General features: G+C 61.2%; 1 protein-coding gene across 1 annotated transcript; it reads left to right on the forward strand.

Moving 5' to 3' along the window:
* Positions 1 to 5,744: 5,744 nt before the first annotated feature.
* On the forward strand, positions 5,745 to 14,345 carry Fgfr3 (fibroblast growth factor receptor 3). Its single transcript, XM_027936648.2, has 16 exons — positions 5,745 to 5,999; positions 6,156 to 6,209; positions 7,254 to 7,423; positions 7,508 to 7,631; positions 7,718 to 7,908; positions 9,550 to 9,694; positions 10,157 to 10,347; positions 10,510 to 10,655; positions 11,005 to 11,126; positions 11,202 to 11,312; positions 11,392 to 11,582; positions 11,728 to 11,850; positions 11,926 to 11,996; positions 12,211 to 12,348; positions 12,491 to 12,596; positions 12,730 to 14,345. Exons 1-16 carry the CDS (start codon positions 5,789 to 5,791, stop codon positions 12,874 to 12,876), a joined length of 2,241 nt encoding a protein of 746 aa, XP_027792449.2. The 5' UTR covers positions 5,745 to 5,788; the 3' UTR covers positions 12,877 to 14,345.
* The last annotated feature ends 1,608 nt before the right edge of the window (positions 14,346 to 15,953 follow it).

Genomic DNA, 15,953 nt, shown 5'->3' on the forward strand with positions numbered 1-15,953 from the left:
TCCCGAGATCGCGACCAGAGCCGACGCGGCGGTTTATGGGGTTACTGGAGCCGCAGGGCCACCACCCAAGTGCGAGGCGCCAGACTCCCGTCCCCCGCGACTCCCCAGCCGAGGCGCGGTCGAGAGGGCGCGGTGGGGGTACCACCGAGTTTCCACTGTTGCCCCTCGGGTGCTCCGCAGATGGAAACTTCCTATTGTTGGTGCCCCCCCATCCCGGCTCCCGGGGGCCTCAGTGCTTGGCCAGCGTCAGCTAAAGCAAGAGGTTGGACTTTGGAGGTGGGTAGGAGTGTGTAAGCCGAAGCTCGGCCTCTGCCCTCCAGTAGCCCGCGTGATGAGGTGACAGCCTCCGGGCCACCACCGCCCCCTCCCTGCTCTCTTGCCCGGGGGTCCAAAGGGTCTGCCCCTGGGTGCTCACCCAACACCAGGCAGGGAGGGCTGTGGGAGGTGAGGGTGCAGATGTCAGGGTCGTGGGGTCGCAGACGCGGGCCGGCGGTCAAGGTCCAGCAGGACGTCGAGGGTCAGCAAAGAGAGCCTGCAGAGCAACAGGAGGACAGGGTGCGCCAGGCCCGCCCAGCACACGCTTTCGAACCTGAGGCGCGCAGGGGAGCATGGCGGTGCTGCGGGCTGCTGGGTGGAGGGTTGGTCTGGCTGGCGACCGCTCGGAGGGAGGCCTTCGCCCCGTGAGCCTTGCCCCACCCGGGCCGAGGCCCGAACAGCCGCTCCTTTGTACCCGGGCGGCCACAGACCGCGCATTGATGGCGGCGGCCTCGCGGGGAGGTGCGAGCTGCGCGGCGGGCGCGGCGGGACGAGGCAGATGGTGGCGCGCCCCTCCCCGCGCCCCCGCGCCCCTTTCTCCCGCGGCGGCTGCAGCCTTCCGGAACAATGTCATTTTTTTATGAATGAAAGTGGGCCCGGCGCTTGAATGTGCGTGTCATTCAGCGGCGTGACAGAGGCCGTCCGGAGGTCAGCGCGCGCTTTTAGCGCCTGCTCCGACGGCCCAGCTTCCAGGGCGCCGAATAGGCGGCGGTGGGGGAGCCGCATTAGCATGCGCATTCAGATAAAGATATTACTCCCTATGCCCGGGAATGTCAGCGAGCCGAGAGAGGGGCGGCGAGGGGCGCCCGGCCCGCTGCTGGACCCCGCGGCTCGGACGCACGGTGGCCTCCCCGCACGGGCCCTTGCGCGCCGGCAGAGTGCGCACACGCTCGCTGCTCCTGGCGCCCGCGCGCGGCGGTACCCCCGCCCCCTCACTAGAGCTGGTGGAACAGGTAGGGAGTTGATAGGTCAATAAACTTAATCCGGTGCCTTAACGAGATGGGCCAGCAGTAAAAATACAAAGACCTCGTGAAATTTACAGAGGTCCCGGCTGGTGCTTTCTCCGGGAACATAAATTATGGAGATGGAGCCGGGTAGGGTCAAGGGCAGTGGGGAAAGCTTTAGCCACTGGACTGCTCTGGCCACCTCAGGCCCAGCAAGGGCAACCTCCATCCTGCCTCCTTGCTGGACCACGTTCTCTGGGGAGGCCCGTAGGAGGTCGGGAGGTTAACCCTACCCCAGCTAGGAGCCACCTCGTGGGAGTGCGGGTCTTTCCCCAGAAACTGGGTCCTGGCTCCAGCCTCCCCCACTGCTCCTGGGCCCGGCTGGACTTTGAGCCCTGTAGGCCTCTGGGTGGTTCATTAACCCAGGCTAATCCTCTGCCCTCCCAGCCCTTGTATTGTGACTAGGAGCCCCCTTGTCACCCACACCCCCTCCTTGTCTTCAGGTCTCACTTGGGACTGGAACCGATTGTGGGTGCTTCTTTTATAGTTGAGTCTAGAAGGGAACCAAAGGGCTTGAGGTCTTTGGGCAAGGTGGCCTAGGGTCTGCCCAAGGGTTAGGGGACCTGCTTGGGCTCAGGGAAGAGCAGGGGTCCGTCAGGCCTTAGTCATTTAGGAGAAGCTGTGAGCCAGCCCCCTTTTGTTTGAGGGGGTGTATGCCTAGACCTTCAGGCTGCCAGCTGTGGGGCCAGGTTCAGGGTACCTTCCTGGAACCTCAGGCTTCTCACCTGTCCCAGAGGACTGAGGATGGAGGACCGATAATGGCAGGATTGTTTTGAGGATTAGCCTGGATAATCCCCATAAGCCCTCATTAGCCCACCCGGTCTCCGGATCCCTTTTTTTCCCCCCTGACTTTGTTACGAAACTTTGCGGAATGTCTCCGGGTGGGATGGGAGGGGAAGTGGAAAGCCAGACCTTTGCTTTGCCTTCAGGGTCCCTTGGGGCACTGCCCTTCTTTTAGGCTACCTTAACCTCATACCTGGCAATGTCTCCCATACCTGGGCTTCAGACAGTGTCCTGGGCCAAGCCAGAATGCTTAGCTCCCCCGAGCTTGGGGTGGCTGGCTTTAGAATCAAGTGTGAATTTGATGCTAGTTCTGCAGGGTGCATTGGGCCCCCGCTGTGGCGATTCAGCACTAGGAGAATGGTTTCTTGGGCAGGAGCCATGACCCTCCTCAGCAGGCTGGCTTGGCTGTAGCCTGGGGCAAGACACCCAGGCAGAAATGCCCCTCACCCCCACCCCTCTTCACCAGCTCCAGCATGTGAAGGTGGCCTTTCTGGGTCCCCAGGCCTATAGGGTTGTATTTTTGAATTGGGTCACAGTGGTGGGAACTGAGGCTCAGAGATGGGGAGACCCCAGGCCCAGCATACCCTGCCCCCAGAACACATGCTCCTCCAGCTCTGACAGTGAGCTCTCTTTGGTTTGAGGTGCTCTGGCTGGGTTCAGCTCTGTGGGACATGGGGACACTAGGTGCTGTGAGGCCTATGTGGCAGACATCATCCCCACAGGCACAGCAGGAGCACCAGGGCTAGTGTGGGTGCAGGTGGTTCCTTGTTGATGAGGAAAGAACCTTCCTGCCTCCTGGTGAGCATGGGGGCCAGGCTGGGGCATTTGGGGGCTCTGCTGCTGCCTCCCCAGGAGGAGACAGTGTCCACTCAGGCCAGACACATATTGTCTTTCCCTTGGCATCTCCCTGCCAGACTCTCTTAACCCAGTCCCTGCAGGTCAGCCCCAGGCCCCTATGGGCCCTGGAATGTGATCAAAGGAGGTGGAGACTCTGTTGCCTGAGGTCGCTCTGTTGTCTCTGGCCTCTCCTGGCACCCTGCAGCAGGGTGGATGGGCAGGTCAAGGGTCAGCGATGGCTGAGTGCAGGGCCCCTTCCCTTCCCATCTTACACCAGCAGCCATCTGCATGACCAGCCTGGGGCTCTTCCGGGTCTCCTCCCAGTTCCTCTCACTGGACCAGGTTGAAGCAAATACTTGTGGGGATGGCTTGACCTGCTGTCCTTGCCCAGACCAAACCGGAACCAACTGGCTATTGCCTTTGGCCCAGGCCTGAAGCTGAGGCTACTACCAGCCTGTCCTTGGCCTTCTGGGGGGCCTCAGCAGCTCCAGTACTGGGTGGTCCCCACAGGACATGGCAGCAGGGATGGAGGGCTGGAGGTCAGGCCAAGAGCCCACCTGACTGCGGGCCCACCAGGGCTAGCCTTAAATTGTGGTTCCCTGTGGGATGCAGGCTCCCATAGGTATTTCAGGGGCTGAGCGGGTCCTTTTGGCTGGATCCCATGGCCCTGGGTGTGTGGGACACGCAGAGTCATGCCTTTCCGGGGAGCCAGGGACTGGTGTGGCCAGAGTGGGCAGCTGGGCCTGGAATCTAGGCCACGCGTCGGCAGAATGACAAGTAATGGTGCAGCGTCCAGCTGGCTAGGAAAGGTCTGCCTAGCAGGACCACCCGCCCATCCTGGGCCCCAAGCCCAGCTGCCCCCATGCAGGCATTGTATGCCCTCGCAGGGAGGCCTGGGGGGTGATGGTCAGCTCTGCTGGTGGTGTGTCCCTGGTCTCAGGCCTGGGGACCCATCAGCAGCTAGGCAGTCCCTGGGCAGGAGGCCAGAAGCCACCTTTGCATACCTGCCTGGTGCTGAGCTCCCACCCCAGGCTTTCAGCCCTCAGGGCAGGGCCCGGGCTCCTCACCTGCCCTAGACTTCAGCTCTGAGCACTCACCTGATGGCTAGACTGCTTCCCCTCCCTGTCTGTGGCATCTGTGAAGCGGGGTCCAGGCCCCATGCAGGCAAGAGCCCAACATCAGCCACTCTCCTGGGCCTACCCAGGCTCCCTTGTACCTCGAGGGCTGCCCTTGTACCCAAGGCTGTGTGGAGCTGTGTGGAGTGGAGGGGCTGCCACTAGCCAGTCCCACTGCAGCTCTCTTGCCTGGCCACCTGGGGCGGGGCTTGCCTTGCTGGCTGCAGCCACTGCCTTGCGCCTTGCGTGGAATAGGACCCATCCGACCTACTGACCTGCATTTCCTTCCTTCTTATTTCTGGGGCAGGGGCTGGTCCCTGGCTCTCCATATACACTGCTTTATTTTTATCGTTTTAAACTTTAAAATTTGTTCTAATTAGTTATTCATGACAGTCGGATACATTTTGACACATTGTACACAAATGGAGCACAATGTCTCCTTCCTCTGGCTGAACTTGGTGCAGAGTCACACCAGTAGTATGATCATACATTTATATAGGGTAATAATGTCCATCTCATTCCACTGTCCTTTGTTGAGGGCCACAGCTGAGTGGAGTTGGGGTGGCACCTGGCATTTTGCCAGAGGGAGTGGTTGAGAGGTGACTGCCAGCGAGCCATTGAGATGATGATGGTTAAGTTAAGCTGTGTATTCAATTGTATATTAGACCCCTGCTGTCCACCTAGACCCCTGCTGTCCGCCCCTGCTACTTTTGAGTTCTCGCGGGGATTCCTGGGGAGTTCGAGGGAGTTCGTTGGTTGGTGAAGGCCCCGTGGAGGGAGTTCCGGTTGGTGTGTGGTGTCCCTGGAAGGGAGTTCGGAAATAAAGTTTGTTTCTGCTTGAGTGGCTCGTGATTTGTGCCCAGCCAGACTGCGGCAGTCCTTCCCATCTCTACCCCCTCTTTGCAAAACCCAAAGTCCCTTCAATCCCCAGCTCCTCATTATGGATTAGCACTTGCTTATCAGAGAAAACCTTTGGCCTCTGTTTTTTTGGGTTTGGCATGGTATTCTCCAGCTCCTCTGAACTGCTCTTGAAGCTGCGGTGAGGGCTGTGGGTGAGGAGAGGGCCTCCTTGGGAATTGCTGCATCCCTTCCTCTGAGCTTTATTTTAGCCAGATGTTGATGTAGTGTTGCTTGTCCTCCCTGCTTTTGTGCTGGTGGGCCCAGAACGGATTTTACATTTCCAAATGGTAGAAAAATCAAAAGAATAACACTTAGTGGCACTTTCTTCTCCCCCGGCATTGGGATCAGACCCAAGGTGAATGCACACTAGGCAAGTGCTCTGTCACTGAGTCACACCAGCCCCCTTTGGAATACTTTGAAATTAGAATTTTCAGCGTCCGAAAGAAATTTTATTGGAGCACAGCCATGCCCAGCCACTTAGGGATTGTCTTTGGAAGGCAGCTTTTGTACCCCAGCGCAGAGTCGAGTCCTTGGAACAGAGACTGGTTGGCAGAACCGAGAGAGTTGATTCCCCTGGGCCGATTAGGGGAGGTTCTGGCCCCTGATTTGAGTGTTATCTGGCAGGACATTGGCTCTGGAGACAGACTCTCCTACTCAGGACCTCTGTAGCTGTGCTGGGTTGCTGTGCTGGGTTGCTGTGCTGGGTTGCTGCGCAGGTGCTGGGCGCAGGGTGTCTGATCCCAGGCTTCCCTCAGTGCTGCCTTTTCACCCACAGAGGTCCCAGGGCCTGAGCCTGGCCAGCAGGAGCAGCTGGTCTTTGGGAGTGGGGACACCATGGAGCTGAGCTGTGACCCACCCGGAGGTGGTCCTGTGGGTCCCACGATTTGGGTCAAGGATGGCTCGGGACTGGTGTCCTCAGGCCGTGTCCTGGTGGGGCCCCAGCAGCTGCAGGTGCTAAATGCCTCTCATGAAGACACTGGGGCCTACAGTTGCCGGCAGCGGCTCACACAGCGCGTGCTGTGCCACTTCAGTGTGCGTGTGACAGGTAAACCCTGTGGGTGTGCGGGCCGGGGGCGGGGGGCGTGGCTGGCAGGGCAGTGAGGCCAGGGCCAGCTCCGGCAGTGTGGCTGCAGCAGCCCTGCCCCTGTAGGGCACCTGGCTGGGGGCAGCTGCGCCCACTCACACTCCTCCTGTGCTGCAGATGCTCCATCCTCTGGAGACGATGAAGACGGGGAGGATGTGGCTGAGGACACAGGTGAGACCAGGGGCTGGGCACTCAGGGCCTGCTTCCCTCTGCCCAGCCCTGGCCACCATGGGCAGGCGAGACGCCTCACTAGGCCTGGGGGATGACCTCTGTGGTCCACCAGGTGGCTCTGGATGCTTGGCTCTGAGCTCCAGGTGGCCGTGGGGTGGGAGAGACCCATGCTCACATGGGGAGGCTTGATACAGCGTTCTGGAGAGGCGAGGCCAGGTCTGGCCCATGGGGACTTGGGGTTGGTTCTGGGTGAGGGGCTGTCCCAGTATGAAGATGGCTGAGGGACAAATGTGCCCAGGGATTGAGAGCCCCTGGGGTGACTGTCACACTACAGCAGGAGCAGGTGGCTGTGCCGGGGTGTTTCAGTGTGCAGCTGTGCGTGTACAAGGTGTGTCCCTGGGGCAGACAGCAGTGAGGTCCCTGTGAGCAGCAGTCACCTCCCTCCTTGGTCCTGGACCTGCTGCCTCCCTTGTGGGGGGCAAGGCCCAGCATCCTAATGGGTCTGGACAAGAAGGCAGCACCGGTGCCCCCACCCCCATCCCAGAGAAGGAGAAAACCCAGTGGGGGTTGGAGGTGGTGGCAGTGGCCCTGGGCACCAAGGCAGGGAGGAGCAGAACCTCCAGGCTGCCATCCTTGCAAGGCACTGCAGAGGCCTGGGGGCTGACATGGCCTGGCTGCTTCCCCTGCTCTGCATACTCCATTTCCTCCTCCTAGAAACCATGTCCAGGGCTCAGGGCCTGCTGGGCTGCTGGCTGGGTCTTGGGCCTCCCTCAGGTGGCTGCCTATCCCAATGTGCCCTCCTGGTAGGGGCCTCCCTGGACATGCCCCCAGGCCAGAGCCTCTCAGCAAGAGCAGCCTCTTGCGGGGAGTAGACATGGCCCAGTCTGAGGGTGTCCAGTCCACAAGAAGGACCCAGAAAGGCCACCACACCCCAAACAGGAGGGGAAACAGGCTAGAGGCTTAGCAGGAGCCAGCTTTGGAAGGAGTGAGGTGGACCTCTCCTCCCTGTCTCCATTGTGGCCTCACATCCACCTGCACCCACAGGGGCCCCTTACTGGACTCGGCCAGAGCGGATGGACAAGAAACTGCTGGCAGTGCCGGCTGCCAACACGGTTCGCTTCCGCTGCCCAGCTGCTGGCAACCCCACTCCTTCCATCTCCTGGCTGAAGAACGGCAAGGAGTTCCGAGGGGAGCATCGCATTGGGGGCATCAAGGTGGGCCCAGGGCAGGTCTGGGGGCCTGGCAGGACAGGGCCTGCTGCTGCTGCTGCTCACCAGCCAGTCACATGTCACCTGCAGCTGCGTCATCAGCAGTGGAGCCTGGTCATGGAGAGCGTGGTGCCCTCCGACCGCGGCAACTACACCTGCGTGGTGGAGAACAAGTTTGGCAGCATCCGGCAGACGTACACTCTGGACGTGCTGGGTAAGGCCAGCTGGGCCTGGGACTTGGCTGGGTGGCAGCCAGCCAGGGCAGCCGAGCCCCTGACCAGCCTGCTGACCCCTCTGCAGAGCGCTCCCCGCACCGGCCCATCCTGCAGGCGGGGCTGCCAGCCAACCAGACAGCCGTGCTGGGCAGCGACGTGGAGTTCCACTGCAAGGTGTACAGTGACGCACAGCCCCACATCCAGTGGCTCAAGCACGTGGAGGTGAATGGCAGCAAGGTGGGCCCTGACGGCACGCCCTACGTCACCGTGCTCAAGGTGGGCACCGCTACGGGGGCTCGGCCAGGGTGGGAGCCTCTGGAGGAAGGTGGGGCTCGGGGCCACAGTGGAGCCTGTGGCCCTGTTTGCTCTGGGTTGGCCTCGGCATTCTGGAGCCCCACAGCTTGGAGCTGGCCGGCAGGAGGCCTCTGGGTAGGCTTGAGCTCAGGTGACAGTGATGGTGGCCCAGGGCAGGAGGCAGCTGCTGAGCCTCCCAACACCCTCGAGGACCTCACACCTGGACAGCCACTCCCCGAGCTGGCCTAGGTGGCTGTTGCCAGCTGCGTGGTGTGGCACCGCTCGCCACCCGCTGCCTTTCCTTGCCCTAGCTTGGTTCCCATGGCTGCTGCGGGGTGGGGGCCACCCGAGTGGGGATGGTTGCAACACTGGAAGCCCAAAGAGAAACATCTGTTCAGAGATAAGCAGCCTGTGGGGGTGGGGCGGCACTTGGAGCAGGACGGGAGCCAGAGTCCATAGAGCTGGGACAGGCTGCGGGGCCCTGTCCCATGGCGTGGGCATGTGGGAGCATGTGTGCCCTCAGGAGCGTGCGTGTCCTGGGCCCAGCCAACCCTCTGGGCCTAGTCGGCGGGGGGGGGGGGGGGGGGGGGGGCAGCTGGCTGAGGGGTCTGGGCTCTGGGTGGGAGTTTGGATATGGAGAAGGCGCATCCTGTGAAGCCACAGCCCAACACCTGCGGGTCTTGGCGCCTCCTCTAGGCAGCCTGCGGGATGGCGCAGCCCAATCCCCTGCCTTCCTTGGGGCTCTCCTGCCTCCTGCCTGGTGTCCAGCTGGGCTTCCTGGGGTGTGCCTGAGCCAGGTCTCTTGTCCCCGCAGTCCTGGATCAGTGAGAATGTGGAGGCGGACGCGCGCCTCCGCCTGGCCAATGTGTCGGAGAGGGACGGGGGCGAGTACCTCTGTCGAGCCACCAATTTCATAGGCGTGGCCGAGAAGGCCTTTTGGCTGCGTGTTCATGGGCCCCGAGCAGGTAACAACTCTGTCCCACGCCTGCCTGGCACGCCGAGCTCCAGCTCCAACGCCCCGGCCCTGTGCCTGCCTGCACGCCCCTGCACGCCCCCTCCTGCTCCCTCCACCTTATGGCCGCACTCCGCTTGTGGCCTGCCTGGCAATGCTGGCAGCCCAGGCCCACGACTGAATGCTGGCTTCAGACTCCTGGCCTGTGCTGACCCCTCCTATACCCGATGTGCACCCCCAGAAGGTCCTCAGAGCCTGTCAGGGGCTGAGTCCCATACGGAGCATCCACTCTTGGCCTCTCTTTGGCCACTGACTCTGCCTGCTCGCCTTCTGCTGTCCATCTGTCTGTCTGTCCACCTGTCCTTCATCTGCACCTCTCCTCTCTGCACTAACCCTGCATGCTGCCTTTGAGCGGTGCCATGCTGCCCGCCTGCCTGACACTCAGCTGGGACAGAGGACTCGCCGGTGGAGGGACTGGCTTCAGGCTCCATGCCAGTGCCAGAGCACAAGGCGGAGGGCCCTGGGCCGTGGCCGTGGCCGGCCGTGGTGGTGGCCAAGTGGTGGTGGCAGTGTTTTCCTTGCAGCCTGGCTGGATCGTCGCTGTGTGGACTCTGCCGCGGTGCCCGTGGGCGGTGCTGGCGCTCGCCTATCGCTCTGTTCTCTCTTTATAGACGGCGGGCGCTAACACCACCGACAAGGAGCTAGAGGTTCTATCCTTGCGCAATGTCACCTTTGAGGACGCGGGGGAGTACACCTGCCTGGCGGGCAATTCTATTGGGTTTTCCCATCACTCTGCGTGGCTGGCGGTGCTGCCAGGTACCTGCTACTGCTGCTAATGGCTTCGCACCTGTCCTCGGGCTGGCTCAGGATAAGTCAGAGCTGCAGGGTGGGGCAGGGCCCTGCCTGGGGCTGCCCACCACATGTAGGCCTCATGCCCGGCCTGGTTCCTGGCCTGGGAACATCAACCTGGCCCGTCCTGGCCCACGTCGGGCCTCCCCTGCACCCCCAGGTCCCCCTGCCCTGCTCTGGCTTCAGCATTTCCGGGTGCTGGGTGCAGTGGTGCTGCTGCTCTGCTGGGCTGCTTCCGTCCTGGGTCTGGGGCCTCTTGACTCCACAGACGTTCTGACTGCAGCATTTGGGCCTGTGGGGCCATGGAGGCCTCGGTCCCTAGCTCTGGTCCCCCTGGGGGCTGAGCCCTGCCTACCCCACTGGAGCTGTGGCTCTGGCCCTGGGGCTCCGGGGAGGCTGGGCCAGGCCCCAACGCCGGTGTCTTTGCAGCGGAGGAGGAGCTGGCGGAGGCGGACGAGGCTGGCAGCGTGTATGCAGGCGTCCTCAGCTACGGGGTGGGCTTCTTCCTCTTCATCCTGCTGGTGGCAGCCGTAACGCTGTGCCGCCTGCGCAGCCCTCCCAAGAAGGGCCTGGGCTCCCCCACTGTGCACACGGTCTCCCGCTTCCCGCTCAAGCGACAGGTAACAGAAAGTAGATACCAGGTTCTGAGCCGCTGCCACCCCAGCTCCCAGAGCCGAGCCTGCTTTGCCCTGGCCTTGCTGTCCCTGGGGCTGTCCTCCCCCACCCCCTCTGGCCCCCCACCCTGTCGTGCAGCACCAACCTGCCTTTACCGACCCAAGCAGGTGTCCTTGGAGTCCAACTCGTCCATGAACTCCAACACACCGCTGGTCCGCATTGCCCGGCTGTCCTCGGGAGAAGGTCCCACGCTGGCTAACGTTTCTGAGCTTGAGTTACCTGCCGACCCCAAATGGGAGCTGTCCCGGGCCCGGTCAGTGGTGGTGAGGGATGACGTGCAGATGCCTGGGGCCTGGCAGGGATTCTGTGGTGGGTGGTGGGACAGTCACTGTGTAGAGGCCCAATTGACTTTAGACTGGAACTGGGCTGGACACAGTGGCTTTTGAAAACAGGGCAGCTGTTGATGCAGGTGGAAGACCCAGACCTCTCAGGGTCTCAGGGTGTGTATGTGAAGGGCATGGCACAGGGCAAGAAGCTTGAGGGTGCTGCCCTAGGCTCAGGAGCTAGGGCACAGGGTAAGGCTGGAGGGCTTCCTGGAGGCGTAGCCAGGCCTTGAAGGCTGTGCTGGGCCAGGGTGCACCTCAGAGCCTCTCTGCTTCCAGACTGACCTTGGGCAAGCCTCTTGGAGAGGGCTGCTTTGGCCAGGTGGTCATGGCAGAGGCCATTGGCATCGACAAGGACCGTGCTGCCAGACCTGTCACAGTGGCGGTGAAAATGCTGAAAGGTGAGAATGGAGACAGCAAGGGGCACCCGGGTGGGCTGTGAGCGCCACTGCTTGACACCCCACCTCCCGGGACAGACGATGCCACTGACAAGGACCTGTCGGACCTGGTGTCGGAGATGGAGATGATGAAGATGATTGGGAGGCACAAGAACATCATCAACCTGCTGGGGGCCTGCACGCAGGGCGGTAGGTGGGGGGCCGGCTGGACAGGGCGGGCGGCACCGTCCCTGGGCCTGGTGTCCCCTCTGAGGCCCTGTGCTTGCAGGGCCTCTGTACGTGCTGGTGGAGTACGCGGCCAAGGGCAACCTGAGGGAGTACCTTCGGGCGCGGAGGCCGCCGGGCATGGACTACTCGTTCCACACCTGCAGGCTGCCTGAGGAACAGCTCACCTTCAAGGACCTGGTGTCATGTGCCTACCAGGTGGCGCGGGGCATGGAGTATCTGGCATCCCAGAAGGTGAGTGGGCAGGAGGCACAGGCCTTCTGGGCTGAGGGGAGGGTGACAGACCTGCTGGGGTGGAGACCCAGGCCAGGGCATCGCACAGCGGGGCAGAGGCGAGGAGATGCCAGGAGGCTCTGCTCATCCCTGGCCCCTGCTCCAGTGCATCCACAGGGACCTGGCTGCCCGCAACGTGCTGGTGACTGAGGACAATGTGATGAAGATAGCCGACTTTGGCCTGGCCCGTGATGTGCACAACCTCGACTACTATAAGAAGACCACCAACGTGAGCCTGGCCCCGGGTGGGCGGGGGCTGGAGCCAGAGGTGCCTGGCAGCTAACACCTGCTCTTGTGCTCCTAGGGCCGGCTGCCGGTGAAGTGGATGGCCCCCGAGGCCCTGTTTGATCGGGTCTACACCCACCAGAGTGATGTGTATGTGCACCTAGCGGGGAGCAGGGAGCCAGGGACAGAGCAGACTCCGGTGCTTCGCACACAGCCCTGGGGCAGTGCGCTCTGCACTCCTTTGCTCAGCCGCCTCCCCTCGGCCCTTGGGCTCTCTAGTCCCTGGTGGCAGGTGTTGGGGTGGGGCTGCGGAAGGACTGGGCCCTGGGATCGTAGGGCAGACTGGCTTGTCTCACTTCTGCAGCTGGTCCTTTGGGGTCCTGCTCTGGGAGATCTTCACCCTGGGGGGCTCGCCATACCCCGGCATACCCGTGGAGGAGCTTTTCAAGCTGCTGAAGGAGGGCCACCGCATGGACAGGCCAGCCAACTGCACACACGACCTGTGAGCACAGCATACTCCACGGGCCCCTGGGGGTTCCTGCTAGGGCCTGGGCGCAGCTCCCGTGGTGGGTGGGGGGCTGGTAGACCTGTGTTTGCAAGGTGGACCAGGCTGAAGGGCTGGGCCTGAGCAGCCTCGCCCCCAGGTACATGATCATGCGTGAGTGCTGGCACGCAGTGCCCTCCCAGAGGCCTACCTTCAAACAACTGGTTGAAGACCTGGACCGCATCCTCACCGTGACGTCCACTGATGTGAGTGCCAGCCCCCTTCTGTCCCCCACGTGGCTGCTCTGCTTCCCCTTGGGAGTGTCCTTGGGGACAGTCTGAGCACAGCTGGGGTGGGGCTCATGCAGGACACAGTACTGACTGGTTCCGTTCCCGGCAGGAGTACCTGGACTTGTCAGTGCCCTTTGAGCAGTACTCACCAGGTGGCCAAGACACCCCCAGTTCCAGCTCCTCAGGGGACGACTCTGTGTTTACCCATGACCTGCTGCCCCCGGCCCCACCCAGCAATATGGGCCCTCGGACGTGAAGGGCCCTTGGCCCTTAGGCCAAGCCCCATCAATGTGAGAGTGGATCCCAGCCTACAGTGCTGCTGCTGGTGTACAGTGGACCCGGGCCCAAACCCAGGATGGATGGGCAGATGGACATAGATGTTCGTGTGTGTGTGTGTGTGTGTGTGTGTGTGTCTGGCGGCCCCCGGGTGCAGAGGTCTCCTGGGGCCTGCGCTGCTATACAGTGATCTCCTGACTCACCACTGCCAGGAGCACCAAGGGACCCTTGTTTTGGGGGACCAAATATGGAATGTAAGAGTGCCTGGTCCTTCACCACCACCCCATAAGAAGCATCACAGGCCAGGCTGGACCCAGTGTCCACAGTGGGCCTCAGGCCCTCCAGTGCCCAAAGCTGAGCTGCGGGGATGCCCTCTGTGGCAAGGCTCCGGAGTGGCACCTTGTGCCTGGGGGTGAGTGGCAGCTTCCCCACCTCCAGGCCTCCCCACTTCCCACCCTGCCCCTCTAAGACTGAAATTACGGGTATCCGAAGGTGGGAGCCTCTGCCTTCTATCCGAAAGTTTTATTCCAGAAATGAGTGTACATTTATATAAATAGATGCTGTGTATATGATATAAATACATCCATACCTGTAAGAGTATCTGTGTGGAGGGAAGGAATGCTGCGGGGTACAGGGGGCATTGCCTGATGGGGGAGGCCCCTTGAGGCTTGTTCGGGAGGCAGATGCAACACAGGGGAGCAGCAGGCTTTTCTGGCACCGCAGTTTTGTTTTAAAAATTGTACTTGGACCCTGTATATTTGTAAAGCTATTTATCAACCCCCAGAACCCTTGCACCCCACCCATGTTCACAGCATTTAGCCAGCACGTGGCAGAGAGTAAAGTCTTAACTTATTAACAGCCATGGCTTAGCCAAGTTACCAGGCTGCAGAAGCACCTGCAGCTGCACCGGAGGCTGAGCCTCGACGGCAGTCGGCCAGAGGGCCTCCTTGAGCTCGGGTTTCCTCTGGCCTCCTTTGCAGGGGAACTAGCTTTCTATAGGAGCTTTCTCTAGGAGATTTATTTTTTGTACTTCAAAGCGAGCTGGTATTTTCATACAGATTCCAATTGCTGCATGTTCCGGGTGGGGGCCACGTCCGGGGGGGAGGGGCTGGCCCTGCTTGCAGGTTCAGATGTTATTAGATGCTACAGGTTTATATATATCTCTATATGTAATTTATTGAGTTTTTACAAGATGTATCTGCTGTAGACTTAACACTTCTTACGCAATGCTTCTAGAATTTTACAGCCTGGACTGCTACCTTTCAGAACTTAGGGGAGAGAAAGCCGTGAATTCAGTTCTGTTACTTTGTGTACCGTTAATGGGCCCTAAGCTTGGGTGGCTGTCTCTTGCTGGTCGCTGGTGGCTCAGGGCCTGCTGCAGTGGCCAGAGGTGTGGCTCATACTGGGGAGTGATTGTCAACCAGCAGATGTACTTTCCGGACAATAAAGAGAAAGGCCTGGTCCTAGTCCCTGCCTGTGCCTCTTGCCTTCTGCTGGGATCTTGGCAGCTCTGTCCTACTTCCTGTCAGGGACAGGTTCTGTTCTTTGTTCTCAAGCAAGGGAGGGCCCACTAGCCACTGAGGGAACAGTAGTAGCCCGGGTGGTCCCCAGATGGAGGTGCAGGTCTCCTCAGGCTGAGGGGACTGGCCATCCAGGCTATGCCTTCAGAGGGTCTGCAGCCCAGGCTTCTGGCTCCCACACCTGGAAATGTGAGTCCTGGGTAAAGGGACCTGACCCCAGCCAGCAGAACCTCAGGCCACGGGAGGTCTGGAGGCTCCAAGAGCAAGGAGGCTTCATCAGGCAAGTTGGAATTTTCAGGAGGGGCCCTGGTGGGTGTGAGGAGGAAGCTTTCTGGCTCTGCAGAGCTCCCTGGCTGCCACCCCTCCTGAGGGCTATGGGTCAAGGGATTACGTCTAGGCACTTGCAGCTAAGGCCTTTCCCACATTACCCCACTCACTATGTGGGTTCCCACTTAAAGATGTAGATGAGCCTCTTGATTCAAACCCTGCACACTGGTGGCCACACCCCTATTCCTGACCACCTTCCCTCCTGGTCCAGGCCTGCTACCCACCACCACCAGGGCTCCACTGGTGCCATGACCCCGTGACCCTGCAGTGACTACTTTGGCTGAAGCTGTGCTTCTGGCCTCAGCTGGTTGGGCAGCTCCCTGGCCACAGAACACCTGGGCTGCTTCTGAGTCCCCAGGAGCCTGTTAAGTCAGTACCCCTTGTTGCTGCTTGGTGGGCCTTGACAACTGGGGTACACAGGGCTACCCACAAGTGGGGAGTAAGCCTGGGACGCCTTCCTAGAGGAGACAGGAGAGGGCTGTTGCGCCCATCCCCCACCCTCTGGTCTAGGCCAGATGGCGGCACTGGATGCACTGGAGCTGAGCTGGTGCACTCTCTCTCAGGCTCTGCTTTCTGCTGGTCCAAGTGGGCCCTCCAGATGAGGGAGCTGGATAGGTGAGGCTACTAGGTCTTGGGTCTGATTCAGGGAAGCACTGTAGTCTGGGGGCAGGCTGCCTGCCAGTGACCTCACAAGGAGAGCCAATCCTCCAACCCCCCAGAGTCCTGTCCAGAGACCCCATGCTGGGAACAAGGACACTGGACTGGCCATGGGGACACCTTGGACTGACCAGGACTGGGAAGCAGAGGTCAACTGGATGAGGACTGCTGAAGTTCCAGCCTGGAGGGCAGTGAGGGGGTGCCAGGTGGGCTTGGGCCAGAGGCACTGCTGTCCCCCAGCTGGGCTTAGCATTCTTGCCTGGGTAGGCAGAATGTGAGTGGGGCGCCCCCTGGTGCTGCACTGCACCCTGTTGCTGCCCTGAGGCCCCTCTCCAGCCTGTGCCCTGGTGAACCCCATAGGCTCTTGGGAAAGGGGGCTGGCCAGGGGAGTTGGGGCAGGCCAGGAGCCTGCTCAGGTGACTCACACCACTGCTGGCCACAGAAGGAGGATACTAGACAGTCATGAAGCTTCCTGTGGACGCCTCTGCCCAGTGAAGGAACCCCTTTTTGCTGCCTTGCTGGCCTCTTCTGGTATAGAACAGTCCCTTGCTTT

This window comes from Marmota flaviventris, chromosome 7 (genome assembly GCF_047511675.1).
Source record: "Marmota flaviventris isolate mMarFla1 chromosome 7, mMarFla1.hap1, whole genome shotgun sequence".
Lineage (NCBI taxonomy): Eukaryota > Metazoa > Chordata > Mammalia > Rodentia > Sciuridae > Marmota > Marmota flaviventris.